The 12,500-nt window shown below is 38.7% G+C and overlaps 1 protein-coding gene across 1 annotated transcript in view; it reads right to left on the minus strand.

Moving 5' to 3' along the window:
- LOC142662684 (B-cell receptor CD22-like) overlaps window positions 1–12,500 on the minus strand; it is a 61,339-nt gene that overhangs the window by 7,974 nt on the left and 40,865 nt on the right. The window contains exons 5-9 of the mRNA XM_075840895.1: window positions 9,652–9,731; window positions 5,986–6,333; window positions 2,763–3,056; window positions 2,155–2,406; window positions 512–769 (exon numbers count right to left, since the gene is read on the minus strand). Of these exons, the coding sequence (XP_075697010.1) occupies window positions 512–769; window positions 2,155–2,406; window positions 2,763–3,056; window positions 5,986–6,333; window positions 9,652–9,731 (1,232 nt within the window). The remainder of the gene's footprint in view (window positions 1–511; window positions 770–2,154; window positions 2,407–2,762; window positions 3,057–5,985; window positions 6,334–9,651; window positions 9,732–12,500) is intronic.

Raw genomic sequence — 12,500 nt, forward strand, 5'->3', positions numbered from 1 at the left:
GGTACTACAATAAAAAAACTAAAATTTAAAAAGAACACAAAAAAACAGGGACACTTTTGCCAAACTAATTTATTCGAATTTTTTTTTTTACATTTTTAATGGCAATTTCTGAAGTTTGGTTACATTTTCTCCAAAATATTTCGATCAATTTGACATATCTGTGTCTACCTGGAAAGTCTACAATTGACAATGTCCAAAGTTGGAGATTATCTATCTGTCCAATCTACTAGTTTCATAGAAAGCAGCAATGAGCTAAAAATATTGCGCAATGTTTCAGAATTTAGGCTATTGCTCGACATGGCAGTCAACTCTCAGCTTATGGGCTATTAAATATTTTTGAGATCTCAAAGGTTGTCTGAAAACTTTATGGATTTTTTCTCACGTCTGATCATGTGAACACAATGTTAGAATTAAAATATAATCTTTTTACAAAAACTCTAGGAAAACTCTGTGCTGAGAAATTTAGAAGAATGTCCTCAGTTACAAAGCGCTGAATCTAAGGAATACTTACACATTACATCCAGTTGCACTGTCATAGATGTGCCTGATCCTTGATCATTGAGTGCTCGACATTCATAAGATCCAGAGTCATTTTCTGTTATTTTACTGAAATTATAGTGGCTGTCGGTGCTATTAAAACAGTGCCTACTATTCCTGTACCACAAGTAACGTGAGACAGGCGGGTTTGCCACAGTGGAACAATTCAGAGAAACAGGCCATCCTTCGATAATTCTCTCTGGTTTCTGAATAGACATTTCTTTGGGAGCATCTGAAATAGTTTTTGAAGCGGTGTGAATCACAACATAAAGAGTTGTCAATTAAATACTTGGATCTCTCAGAAACTGTAGAGAAGCCATTGTTAGTAAGAAGGTATATAAGCAATCAACTATGGAACCTGTATTACTTAATGAGGTAGAAATATACCGTACTCCTCCCATCCTCCATCCCTTCTACACTTTCTTACTTCCTCTCTTTCTCTCTACCTTTCTCCCTCTCTTCGCCCCTCCCTGCCTTTCTTTCTTTCTTTCTTTCTTTCTTTCTTTCTTTCTTTCTTTCTTTCTTTCTTTCTTTCTTTCTTTCTTTCTTTCTTTCTTTCTTTCTTTCTTTCTTTCTTCCTTCTTTCCTTCTTTCCTTCCTTACTTCCATTTTCCCTCCCACGCTATTTCCTTTCATCCTTCTGTTTTCCCTCCCTACTTCCTTTTTTTTTGTTTCCCCCTCCTTCCTTTCTTTGGTCCTTCCTTCCATTTTCCCTACATCCCTACCTCCTTCCCTCCAACCCTCTGTTTCCCCCCTTCCTACCTCCTTTTCTCATTATTTTCCTTCCTACTTTCCTTTTGTTTTCAATTCCTCCTTCCTTCCTTCCTTCCTTCCTTCCTTCCTTCCTTCCTTCCTTCCTTCCTTCCTTCCTTCCTTCCTTCCTTCCTTCCTTCCTTCCTTCCTTCTTTCCTTCCTTCCTTCCTTCCATCCTTCTTCCTTCCATCCTTCTGTTTCCCACCCTCCTACCTTTCTTTCCCTTCCTTTCTTCCTGCCTTCTGTTTTCCCTGCCTCCCTACTTCCTTCCTTCCATTCTTCACTCCTTCCTTCCATCCTTGTTTTCCTTCCTACCTTCCTTCCATTTTCCATTCCTCCTTCTTTCTTTCTTTCTTTCTTTCTTTCTTTCTTTCTTTCTTTCTTTCTTTCTTTCTTTCTTTCTTTCTTTCTTTCTTTCTTTCTTTCTTTCTTTCTTTCTTTCTTTCTTTCTTTCTTTCTTTCTTTCTTTCGTTTTCCCTCCCCCCTATTTCCTTCTATCCTTCTGTTTCTCTCCCTCCTTCCTTCCTATCTTTCCCCTCCTTTCTTCGTGCCTCCCTTTTTCCCTACCTCCCTACTTCCTTGCTTTCTTCACTCCTTCCTTCTGTTTTTCCTCCCTAACTCCTTCCATCCTTGTTTTCCTTCCTTCCTTTCTTCCATTTCCCCTTCCTCCTTCCTTCCTTCCTCCCTACCTCCTTCTTTTCTTGTTTTCCTACCTTCCGTTTTCTCTCCATCCCTCCCTCCTTCCTTCCTTCCTTCCTTAATTCCTTCCTTTCTCTTTCCTTCCTCCCTTTTTTCCTTTCACATTTCACATTCCTTCCTCTTTCTTTCTAGTAACTCAAGAGATAATTGGATATGATGACTTACACAGCACAGAGATTTCCACAGTGTTTGATATACTTTTTCCCATACTGTTTTCAGCTTCACAATGATATCTTCCGGATAGATTAAATTTTTTTTTTCTTTCCTCTGGATACACAATTTTCCCATTTCTATACCATGTGATCTTAAAATTTGGCGGATTACTACTTTCCACAGAACACTCCAGTGTTCTCACTTCCCCTTCTTTGAGTTTTATAATGGGATCCTTAGACATGATCTGGACATTTTGAGGGGCATCTAGAAAAACGAAATTCCAAAAAGTTGCTTAGAATTGTATCTCTCCCTCTCTATGTATTGTAGCAGGTTAGATTTGCTCTGTATTGTCAGTAACAGGGTAGGGGCTATGAGGACTGACTTATAATTTTCCAAATAAATCTTTTGGGCAAGTATACAGTAAATAAATAAATTAAACAGTTAAGGCAAGAGTTAACTAAAACTTTTACTGGAAAGGTGTTAATATATTGTATATTCACGAAGGATTGGGAATGAGAGCAAGAACTGGTGGCCGTGGGTTACATGACGGCTTTACTGCATTAATTTTTATTCCTAAACCACATGATATACAGACAGAAATACATGGAGGGGGCACTTACATTTCACATCAAGCTGTATGGTTCTACTGTCATTTTCCGCATTCATCCTTTGAAGTACACAGCTGATATTTTTATTGTTGTCTTTCCATGTAGGAACGAAGGTTAGTGTGGTGGTGGTGCTCGTCTCTCGCATGTCACTTCTTATGTCTACCCTCACTGTTCCGTTTACATCCTGAAGCCAAGTCAGGCTGATATCATACAAAGGGCAATAATAATCAATAGAGCAAGTTAATGTGACCGGCTGGTTTTCTTGCATATAAGGTACTGGATGTAATTTCAAACTCGAGCCAGTATCTAAAAGAAAAAAGTTACATGTGAGATCTTTTTGAAGGCAGATAACCAAAAAACTATCCAGATGTTAGAGACATCCCTACCTAAAGTGTAAGGGACTCTCTTTGGCTGCTATTTTCAACCATGACCCTCCTTCTCTGAGCCAGTTTTGATACACGTGGCCCAACATCTGCTATGACAAGGTAAATCTATCATTCTGTCCAGGGTCGGACTGAACCCCCAGACTACCAGATGATCCTCCAATGGACCCAAGCGCTGGCAAAATAATGGACCCCAAAGGTCTAATAGAAGACAATCCCATTTGGAGATGACTTTGGAGCACATCACTTGCCACTTGGGTCTATGTCTTAGGGGATGATTCTCAAATAACCTATTCGATCTTACTGATGATAAAACAATAATGAGACTTGCGATGCAATTATAAGTGGACGAGAACATAGCTGGAGGGTGAGGATAATCTACTCTGATGGGCCCAAGGAACTTCAAATTGACACTGATTCTGTCACCCACCCCTAAAAAGTAAAAAAAAAATATAAAATTCAGTAAACTCATTTAATTGGATAGCATTAAAAAGCTTTACCTATGTTATAAAGTGATGGCATATCGCTAGGATAAGGACACCCAAGGATCCCGAGAATGAATGGGCTACAGCGCTGTTTTAGGGTTGTAAAGGGAACGCGAGCCCAGTAGACAGGTCCAGATTTAACGGGCTGTCCGGACACGGGACCGTTTTTTATACTGATTACCTATCTACAGGATCGGTGCAGGTTCCAAGTGTCGGACTCCCACCGCTCATATACTGATGACCTATCTGATGGATAGGTCATCAATATGAAAAATGGTCCCGTACAACCCCTTTAAGGTTGGTGAAGGCCCCTTGTACAAAACATTTGGTGGCGACTCTGGAACCTGGACTACCGGAACCCTTATAGTAGTCACATATAGAGTGGTGGCTAGTTAGGCGCCTGGAAGGTGACAGAATTTTGTATTAGGCATCTGGTGCACCTTGGAAGGACATTCTCATTGCTCATTTGTATAGATGCGTGTACCAAACTGAATATTAATGAAGCGTATGTAGCAGAGCTGAATTTGACACCCCAGATGGTGCATTGTGATATCATAATATGATGGACAACACGTCTACGGAGACAGCACTTCTACTGTCGATACTAAACCTGGCAGCCATGCGATAGTTTACAGGGTAGCGGCCTTTCTAGTTCCTGACCCGCTATGTTGCGTGATTGACCGTGCTTTGTTTTTCTATTTTGCCGTTAGTCACATTCTCTTTTTTCAGCATTAGTCAGTTGCTGCCCCTTTAAGGGCAAAGCCCCACATGGCGGAATTGCTCTTGAATTCCGCTGCGGACACTCCGCAGCGTTAATCCGCAGCGGAGCCGTTTCTCCATTGCCTTCCACTTCTTTTTAGTAGGCTTCGTTTAGACGTGGCAGAAAATTCCGCTGTGGAGCATAGGCTGCGGTGCGGAATTTGGTGTCCGCAGCATGCAAGGGATGTTGCGGAGTTGTGGCGGACTGGTTGCGGACTCATTGCGGAAGTTCTCCATTGACTTCAATGGAGATTCTAAATTCCGCAATGAAGTCCGCAGATGTCATGCACATGTTATGTGTGCTGTGTATGCGTCTTGCTTTTTGGACATGACATTTCTTCATTCTGACTGGACCTATGTATTTCTAGGTCTACAGCCAGACTGAGGAAGTCAATGGGGCTCCCGGAATTACGGGAGCGTTGCTAGGAGACGTCAGTAAATAGTCACTGTCCAGGGTGCTGAAAGAGTTAAGCGATCGGCAGTAACTGTTTCTGCACCCTGGACAGTGACTACCGATCCCAATATACAGCAACCTGTAAAAAAAATAGAAGTTCATACTTACCGAGAACTCCCTGCTTCTGTCTCCAGTCCAGCTTCCCAGGATGACGTTTCAGTCTAAGTGACGGCTGCAGCCAATCACAGGCTGCAGCGGTCACATGGACTGCCGCGTCATCCAGGGAGGTCGGGCTGGATGCCGAAAGAGGGACGCATCACCAAGACAACGGCCGGTAAGTATGAAATTCGTTTACTTTCACTAGGGAAAGTGCTGTCCCTTCTCTCTATCCTGCACTGATAGGGAGAAGGGAAGCACTTTTACCGCAGTCCGCAGCAGCTAGTCCGCATCAATTTACTGCACATTTTGGGCAGATCCGCCGCAGAATCTGCAACGCAGATTCTGTGCGGCATTGATGCGGACAGCTGCGGAGGAAAACCACCACGTGGGGCCATGCCCTAAGATTTGCTCAACAAACTCCAGATACAGAATTATTAACCATTTGCAACAAAAATATAGTAGTTTAACTTGTGGCGATAACTTTCAGTAGACACAAATTTTGGTCACAGTTGTAGGGTATGTGCCCACTGGGCGGACTGGCTGCGGATTTTCCGTAAATAATTTAATTGCGGAAAATCTGCAGCGTATTACAATTGATCCAGACCTAAGAGTCCCATTCAAGGGAATAGGGCCTACTGCAGTTCCCTGGAAAGCACCACCATGCTGGGAAAACTTCGAATGGGCGCAACACAAAAGCAGCGCTGGGGACCCTTCATTCTCTGGAACTGTGGGTGTCCCAAAAATTGGGCCCCCACCAGTTTTAAAATGACGGCATATCTTAGGGATATTCCATCACTTTATAAGATTGGAATATATTAGAGGAAAATATTTACTCCAGGTCATACCAGAACACAAGATGTTTAACTGTCAACACTGTTTAGTACATACAGATATAGCAAAGCTGAGTATGTCATTTGGTACAATCCCAAATGTGTGATCTGTGGTTCCCATTGCAATGCCGGAGACCCAACTGCGTTATTTTAACTCAATGTAGTAAACAAAAGTAAGAGTTCAGCTCTGCTATATCCTTGTAGAGGAGCCCAGCGATAACTTACCAGACACTATGAGGCTCAATCGTTGAGACATCCATTTCCAGTTATTATTCCCAATCAGTCTCAGTGAATAATCTCCGGTGTCGTTACTTTGAAGGTCGGATATTACTATGCTGCAGTTCTTGTCTCCCTTTCCTATATATTCTACTTTATTCTTAAAGGAGCCTCCCGGCTCTACCATTCTTGTGCTTTGATAAACAATCGTTCCTACATACTCCTTTATCGAATCATTGAATTCCGGATTATAATACCACGTGTAATTATAAATATCTTTATAAGTAAATTCACAAGAAAGAACGGCACAAGAACCCGGCCAGGCAGTAACTCTACTAGAAACTTTAACATGACCATCTAGAAAACAAAAACACACAACAATATTTATCAAGTAATAATGATATTCATATTTATCAGTCTAGAACCACACATTTTTCTACATAGGGGGCAGTATTATAGCAGTTACTTTTTTATATCTCTTTTTTCAATTTTAATCATAAAGCAAGTATACAAAGAATAATAACAGACAAATAATCCCTCCATTCCCCTCTCTCCCACCCCAGTCCCCACGAGCAAAATCTAATAACTAATGGAAGAAACAAATAAAAGAAAAATAATTATTTTTTTTCCAGAAATTTGGGAACTTCTTAATTCATAGATCACTATTTTTTCAAAGAGATCCAGAAGTAATTTATTTAGTGGGACATACACCCACTCCTTATTCTGTTTCTATTTTGCAGCAACGTAATAGAGTTTAATATTCGGTGCCCCCATAAATTTTGAGGACATTATGAGGTGATTTACCGTTCAAGATGGAATTTGTAAAAATAACATTTATACTATTGAAGATTATAGTAGTTATATTCTTGTATATAGGGGGCAGTATTATAGTAGTTATATTCTTGTATATAGGAGCAGTATTATAGTAGTTATATTTTTGTATATAGGGGGCAGTATTATAGTAGTTATATTATTGTATATAGGAGCAGTATTATAGTAGTTATATTCTTGTATATAGGGAGCAGTATTATAGTAGTTATATTCTTGCATATAGGAGCAGTATTATAGTAGTTATATTATTGTATATAGGAGCAGTATTATAGTAGTTATATTCTTTTATATAGGGGCAGTATTATAGTAGTTATATTCTTGTATATATGGGGCAGTATTATAGTAGTTATATTCTTGTATATAGGGGCAGTATTATAGTAGTTATATTCTTGTATATAGGAGCAGTATTATAGTAGTTATATTTTTGTATATAGGGGGCAGTATTATAGTAGTTATATTATTGTATATAGGAGCAGTATTATAGTAGTTATATTCTTGTATATAGGGAGCAGTATTATAGTAGTTATATTCTTGCATATAGGAGCAGTATTATAGTAGTTATATTATTGTATATAGGAGCAGTATTATAGTAGTTATATTCTTTTATATAGGGGCAGTATTATAGTAGTTATATTCTTGTATATATGGGGCAGTATTATAGTAGTTATATTCTTGTATATAGGGGCAGTATTATAGTAGTTATATTCTTGTATATAAGAGCAGTATTATAGTAGTTATATTCTTGAATATAGAGGGCAGTATTATAGTAGTTATATTCTTGTATATAGGGAGGCAGTATTATAGTAGCTTATATTCTTGTATATAGGAGCAGTATTATAGTAGTTATATTCTTGTATATAGGAGCAGTATTATAGTAGTTATATTCTATTATATAGGAGCAGTATTATAGTAGGTATATTCTTGTATATATGGGGCAGTATTCTTCTAGTTATATTCTTGTATATAGGGGCAGTAATATAGTAGTTATATTCTAGAAGATGACGACTCAGTATTATAGTATGTTATCATTCTTGAATATTGTGTTTGCTCGCTATTATCCGCAGCTTCGGTCGTCTTGTATTTGTAGCAGCCAGCTTATTTTAGTAATGTAAAATATCTAGTAGTTATATTCTTGCATATAGGAGCAGTATTATAGTAGTTATATTCTTGTATATAGGGGCAGTATTATAGTAGTTATATTCTTGTACATAGGGGCAGCATTATAGTAGTTATATTCTTGTACATAGGGGCAGTATTACAGTAGTTATATTCTTGTATACATGGGGCAGTATTATAGTAGTTATATTCTTGTGTATAGGAGCAGTATTATAGTAGTTATATTCTTGTATATAGGCGGTAGTATTATAGTAGTTATATTCTTGTATATAGGAGCAGTATTATAGTAGTTATATTCTTGTATACATGGGGCAGTATTATAGTAGTTATATTCTTGTATATAGGAGCAGTATTATAGTAGTTATATTCTTGTATACATGGGGCAGTATTATAGTAGTTATATTCTTGTATATAGGGGCAGTATTATAGTAGTTATATTCTTGTATATAAGAGCAGTATTATAGTAGTTATATTCTTGAATATAGAGGGCAGTATTATAGTAGTTATATTCTTGTATATATGAGGCAGTATTATAGTAGTTATATTCTTGTATATAGGAGCAGTATTATAGTAGTTATATTATTGTATATAGGAGCAGTATTATAGTAGTTATATTCTTTTATATAGGGGCAGTATTATAGTAGTTATATTCTTGTATATATGGGGCAGTATTATAGTAGTTATATTCTTGTATATAGGGGCAGTATTATAGTAGTTATATTCTTGTATATAAGAGCAGTATTATAGTAGTTATATTCTTGAATATAGAGGGCAGTATTATAGTAGTTATATTCTTGTATATATGAGGCAGTATTATAGTAGTTATATTCTTGTATATAGGAGCAGTATTATAGTAGTTATATTCTTGTATATAGGGGCAGTATTATAGTAGTTATATTCTTGTATATATGGGGCAGTATTATAGTAGTTATATTGTTGTATATAGGGGCAGTATTATAGTAGTTATATTCTAGTATATAGGTGGCAGTATTATAGTAGTTATTTTCTTGTATATAGGAGCAGTATTATAGTAGTTATATTCTTGTATATAGGAGTAGTATTATAGTAGTTATATTCTTGTATATAGGGGGCAGTATTATAGTAGTTATATTCTTGTATATAGGAGCAGTATTATAGTAGTTATATTCTTGTATATAGGGGACAGTATTATAGTAGTTATATTCTTGTATATAGGAAGCAGTATTATAGTAGTTATATTCTTGTATATAGGGGCAGTATTATAGTAGTTATAATCTTGTATATAGGAGCAGTATTATAGTAGTTATATTCTTGTATATAGGGGACAGTATTATAGTAGTTATATTCTTGTATATAGGAGCAGTATTATAGTAGTTATATTCTTGTACATATGGGGCAGTATTATGGTAGTTATATTCTTGTACATATAGGAGCAGTATTATAGTAGTTATATTCTTGTATATTGGGGGCAGTATTATAGTAGTTATATTCTTGTATATAGGGGGCAGTATTATATTAGTTATAGTCTTGTACATAGGGGGCAGTATTATAGTAGTTATATTCTTGTATATAGGGGGCAGTATTATAGTAGTTATATTCTTGTATATAGGGGCAGTAGTATAGTAGTTATATTCTTGTATATAGGGGCAGTATTATATGTATCTTGGCTATAAGGAGCACTTCTATAATAGATGTATTCTTGTCGCTCGGGGGCAGTATTATAATAATGATATCCCACTTTTAACATACCTTTATTGAATGCACCTTTAAAAAGAAAAAAGAAAAACACAAAAGTCCATACGCCCCGCGCTTGAACGTTCTCCATGATCCTAAAAAGTGAAAGAAAGAAAAAGTTTTTACATGTAATAGGTCACACATTACATTTAGATTTCTCTGATTTACTACGAGTCAAATTATTATGACCACCTCCTACTTTCGATGTCGGCAGCGTGTAGCCCATAAAGGAAGTGATGTGTCGTGGGCTTGGTGGGTATATAAGGGGTGGGATAGGCTGTTTGATCACATATCACTCGTTGTTGCCATGGGTAAAAGGGGCGATTTATCATAGTTCAAAATGGGATGATTATCGGCTTTTGGGACAAGGGCGGCTGTATTTCTCACACAGTGCCGTGTGTGACCTGTTCGCATGCTGCTGTGGTGAGTGGACAAATGGCACCATTGGGAATAACCGACATGAGAGGTGAACGTCGGCTACGAAGGTGCTAGAGGGCCGTACGACACGCTACAGTGGAGCAGGTCACAGTGAAAATCAACCATGGGGCTACCAGACGTGTGTCTAAAACAACAGTTCAGTGAACTCTACTGCGTATCTGATGCAGACGGACGGTCACTGCTCCTGTGTAACAAAGGTGCAGCGTAAAAAAATACTTCAATTTGCACAGCAGTATTGGAATTGGACCACCGATGATTGCCAAAGGGTTGTCTTCTCCGATGAGTCACATTTTCTGCTTTATCAAACGGATGGACGTTGGTGTGTCAGACGAGAAACATCAGAGAACAAACATCCTGTAGCCATTGCTGGAAGATAACAAGCTGGCGGCGGCAGCGTTATGGTCTGGGCAAGTTTTTCTTGGCATTCTCTGGGCCACTCATCCATGTGGAAGGCATTGCTGAACCGATTTGGGTATGAATCCATCGTTGCAGATCACGTCCACCCATACACGCTGTTTGTCTTCCCTGGGGCAGATGTAATCTTCCAGCAAGACAATGCGACATGTCTCACGACTAGAAATGTCCAACAGTGGTTGGAAGAGCACGACCAAAACTTCCAAGTACTTCCCGGCCCCCTAATTTACCAGACTTGAGCCCAATTGAGCATCTGTGGGACCTCGATCGTCTTGTTCGCTCTAAGGAACCCCCCACTCACCCTCCAGCAATTGCGGGAGGTTCTGCAGTCAGCATGGCGCCAGATACCTGAGACCACCGATCAGCACCTTATTGATCACTCCACACCCGTCTAGCTGCTGTTCGCGCTGCACACGCAATTTACTCTGGATATTAGCTGCTACTCATAATAATGGGACCCCACTGTGTATATTCAACATATAAAGGGTATATTTTGGTCAATGGTGAATTTCTGGCTTTTAGGGTCAAGGTGTTCAATTTTTTGGGCCCCTACAGTGCTTATATTATGCTAGTAATGAAAATAATTTCCCATCGACTATAGGGTTTTCTCCACGTTACAGGCAGCGCAGGGACAGCTACATGAGCTCTGCAGTGCTTCCTCAACTCCTGTGAGTGTGACATGAAAGGGTAGGGGGTGTTGTGTATTTGTCACACCTTTGACTTTTCAGGTTTTTAGTGGGCTTAGGCTTTAACTTCCCAAATGTTTAAACTAAAAAAAAAAGAAGTAATTGTGAAATCTATTTTTTCCTGGGAAAGGGAAATACGAGCTGGAACTGGAATGCTCAATTTTGGAGACCTAATATGAATTATTAGATTCCACACAGAATATTGCGATGATTTAGCACTATAGATGTAGCAGAGTAGAATTTGTCATTGGTCAATTTCGACCTTTGCACCGTGACAACTCTCCGAGTTAATACGATGCAATAGGATTACCTGCAACTCTATGGAAAACTGATAATGTATCGTAAAATGATGACCACAATTGAAATTGCAAATAACCAACTCTGTTCTGCTACATCTGTACCAAGACATAGCTATTAACAATTGAAAATGCTTAAAACACACAAAGAAGTTTGAAAAAACAATAGTGAAAGAACTTTACAATTGACTTATCTTGAAATGGAAAATGTGAGTAAGTGCCATCCGGTATAAGCAAAACGTGGTCCTTCATGCATGTAAGACCCAACCCGGAGTCAATGAAGTGTCATATCCGTGTACTGAAGAAACTTTTTTATAATTTCACCAAATAGGCACATTGAACGTACACTTACATGCCAGGGAAATGTATGATAGCCCCAAATGGGTACACGTCACTTGCCCCCAATGTTATCAGTTTATTCTGTATTATTCACTATGGATCCTTATTGATGGTATACCCGGTGTGGGCAACGATAACAACAGAGTTCATGATTAAATTAATAGTGGACATGCATATGTTCACTATAGCTGCAGGGTTGACGCTAAGGTCAATTGATCCTCAGTCCCATATGGGTCTGAATGAACCTTATGGCACTAAGTTCTACTAAACCTACTCTGTAACACTGGAAGTTACTTGGCTGAACTGCATCAAAACAAGCATCACCCCCTTACTCCCGTTATATATCTATAAATATATCTATAAACTACGATTGATGCCACCCTCAGGGTCAGACCGGCCCATCAGAGTATCATCAGAACTCTCAGTGGGCCCAAGCTCTGATGCAACATTGGACTTCAAAGGTCCAGTAGAAGACAACCCTACTACGGGGGACGGGGGGACGGGGGGGACTATTATATTTGCACTACAAGATCTGTAAATGGTTATATGAGTTTTGGGGAAATACCCACGATGGTCACCATGACAGCCCAGCCAGCTGCCATAGACCTTGCATAACAAATCTAAATAGATATTCAGTGACATAGGAATAGGGAATGCATCAATACATGGCTAAGCAGATTTGCCATCCAGG

Source organism: Rhinoderma darwinii, chromosome 10 (assembly GCF_050947455.1).
Source record: "Rhinoderma darwinii isolate aRhiDar2 chromosome 10, aRhiDar2.hap1, whole genome shotgun sequence".
Lineage (NCBI taxonomy): Eukaryota > Metazoa > Chordata > Amphibia > Anura > Rhinodermatidae > Rhinoderma > Rhinoderma darwinii.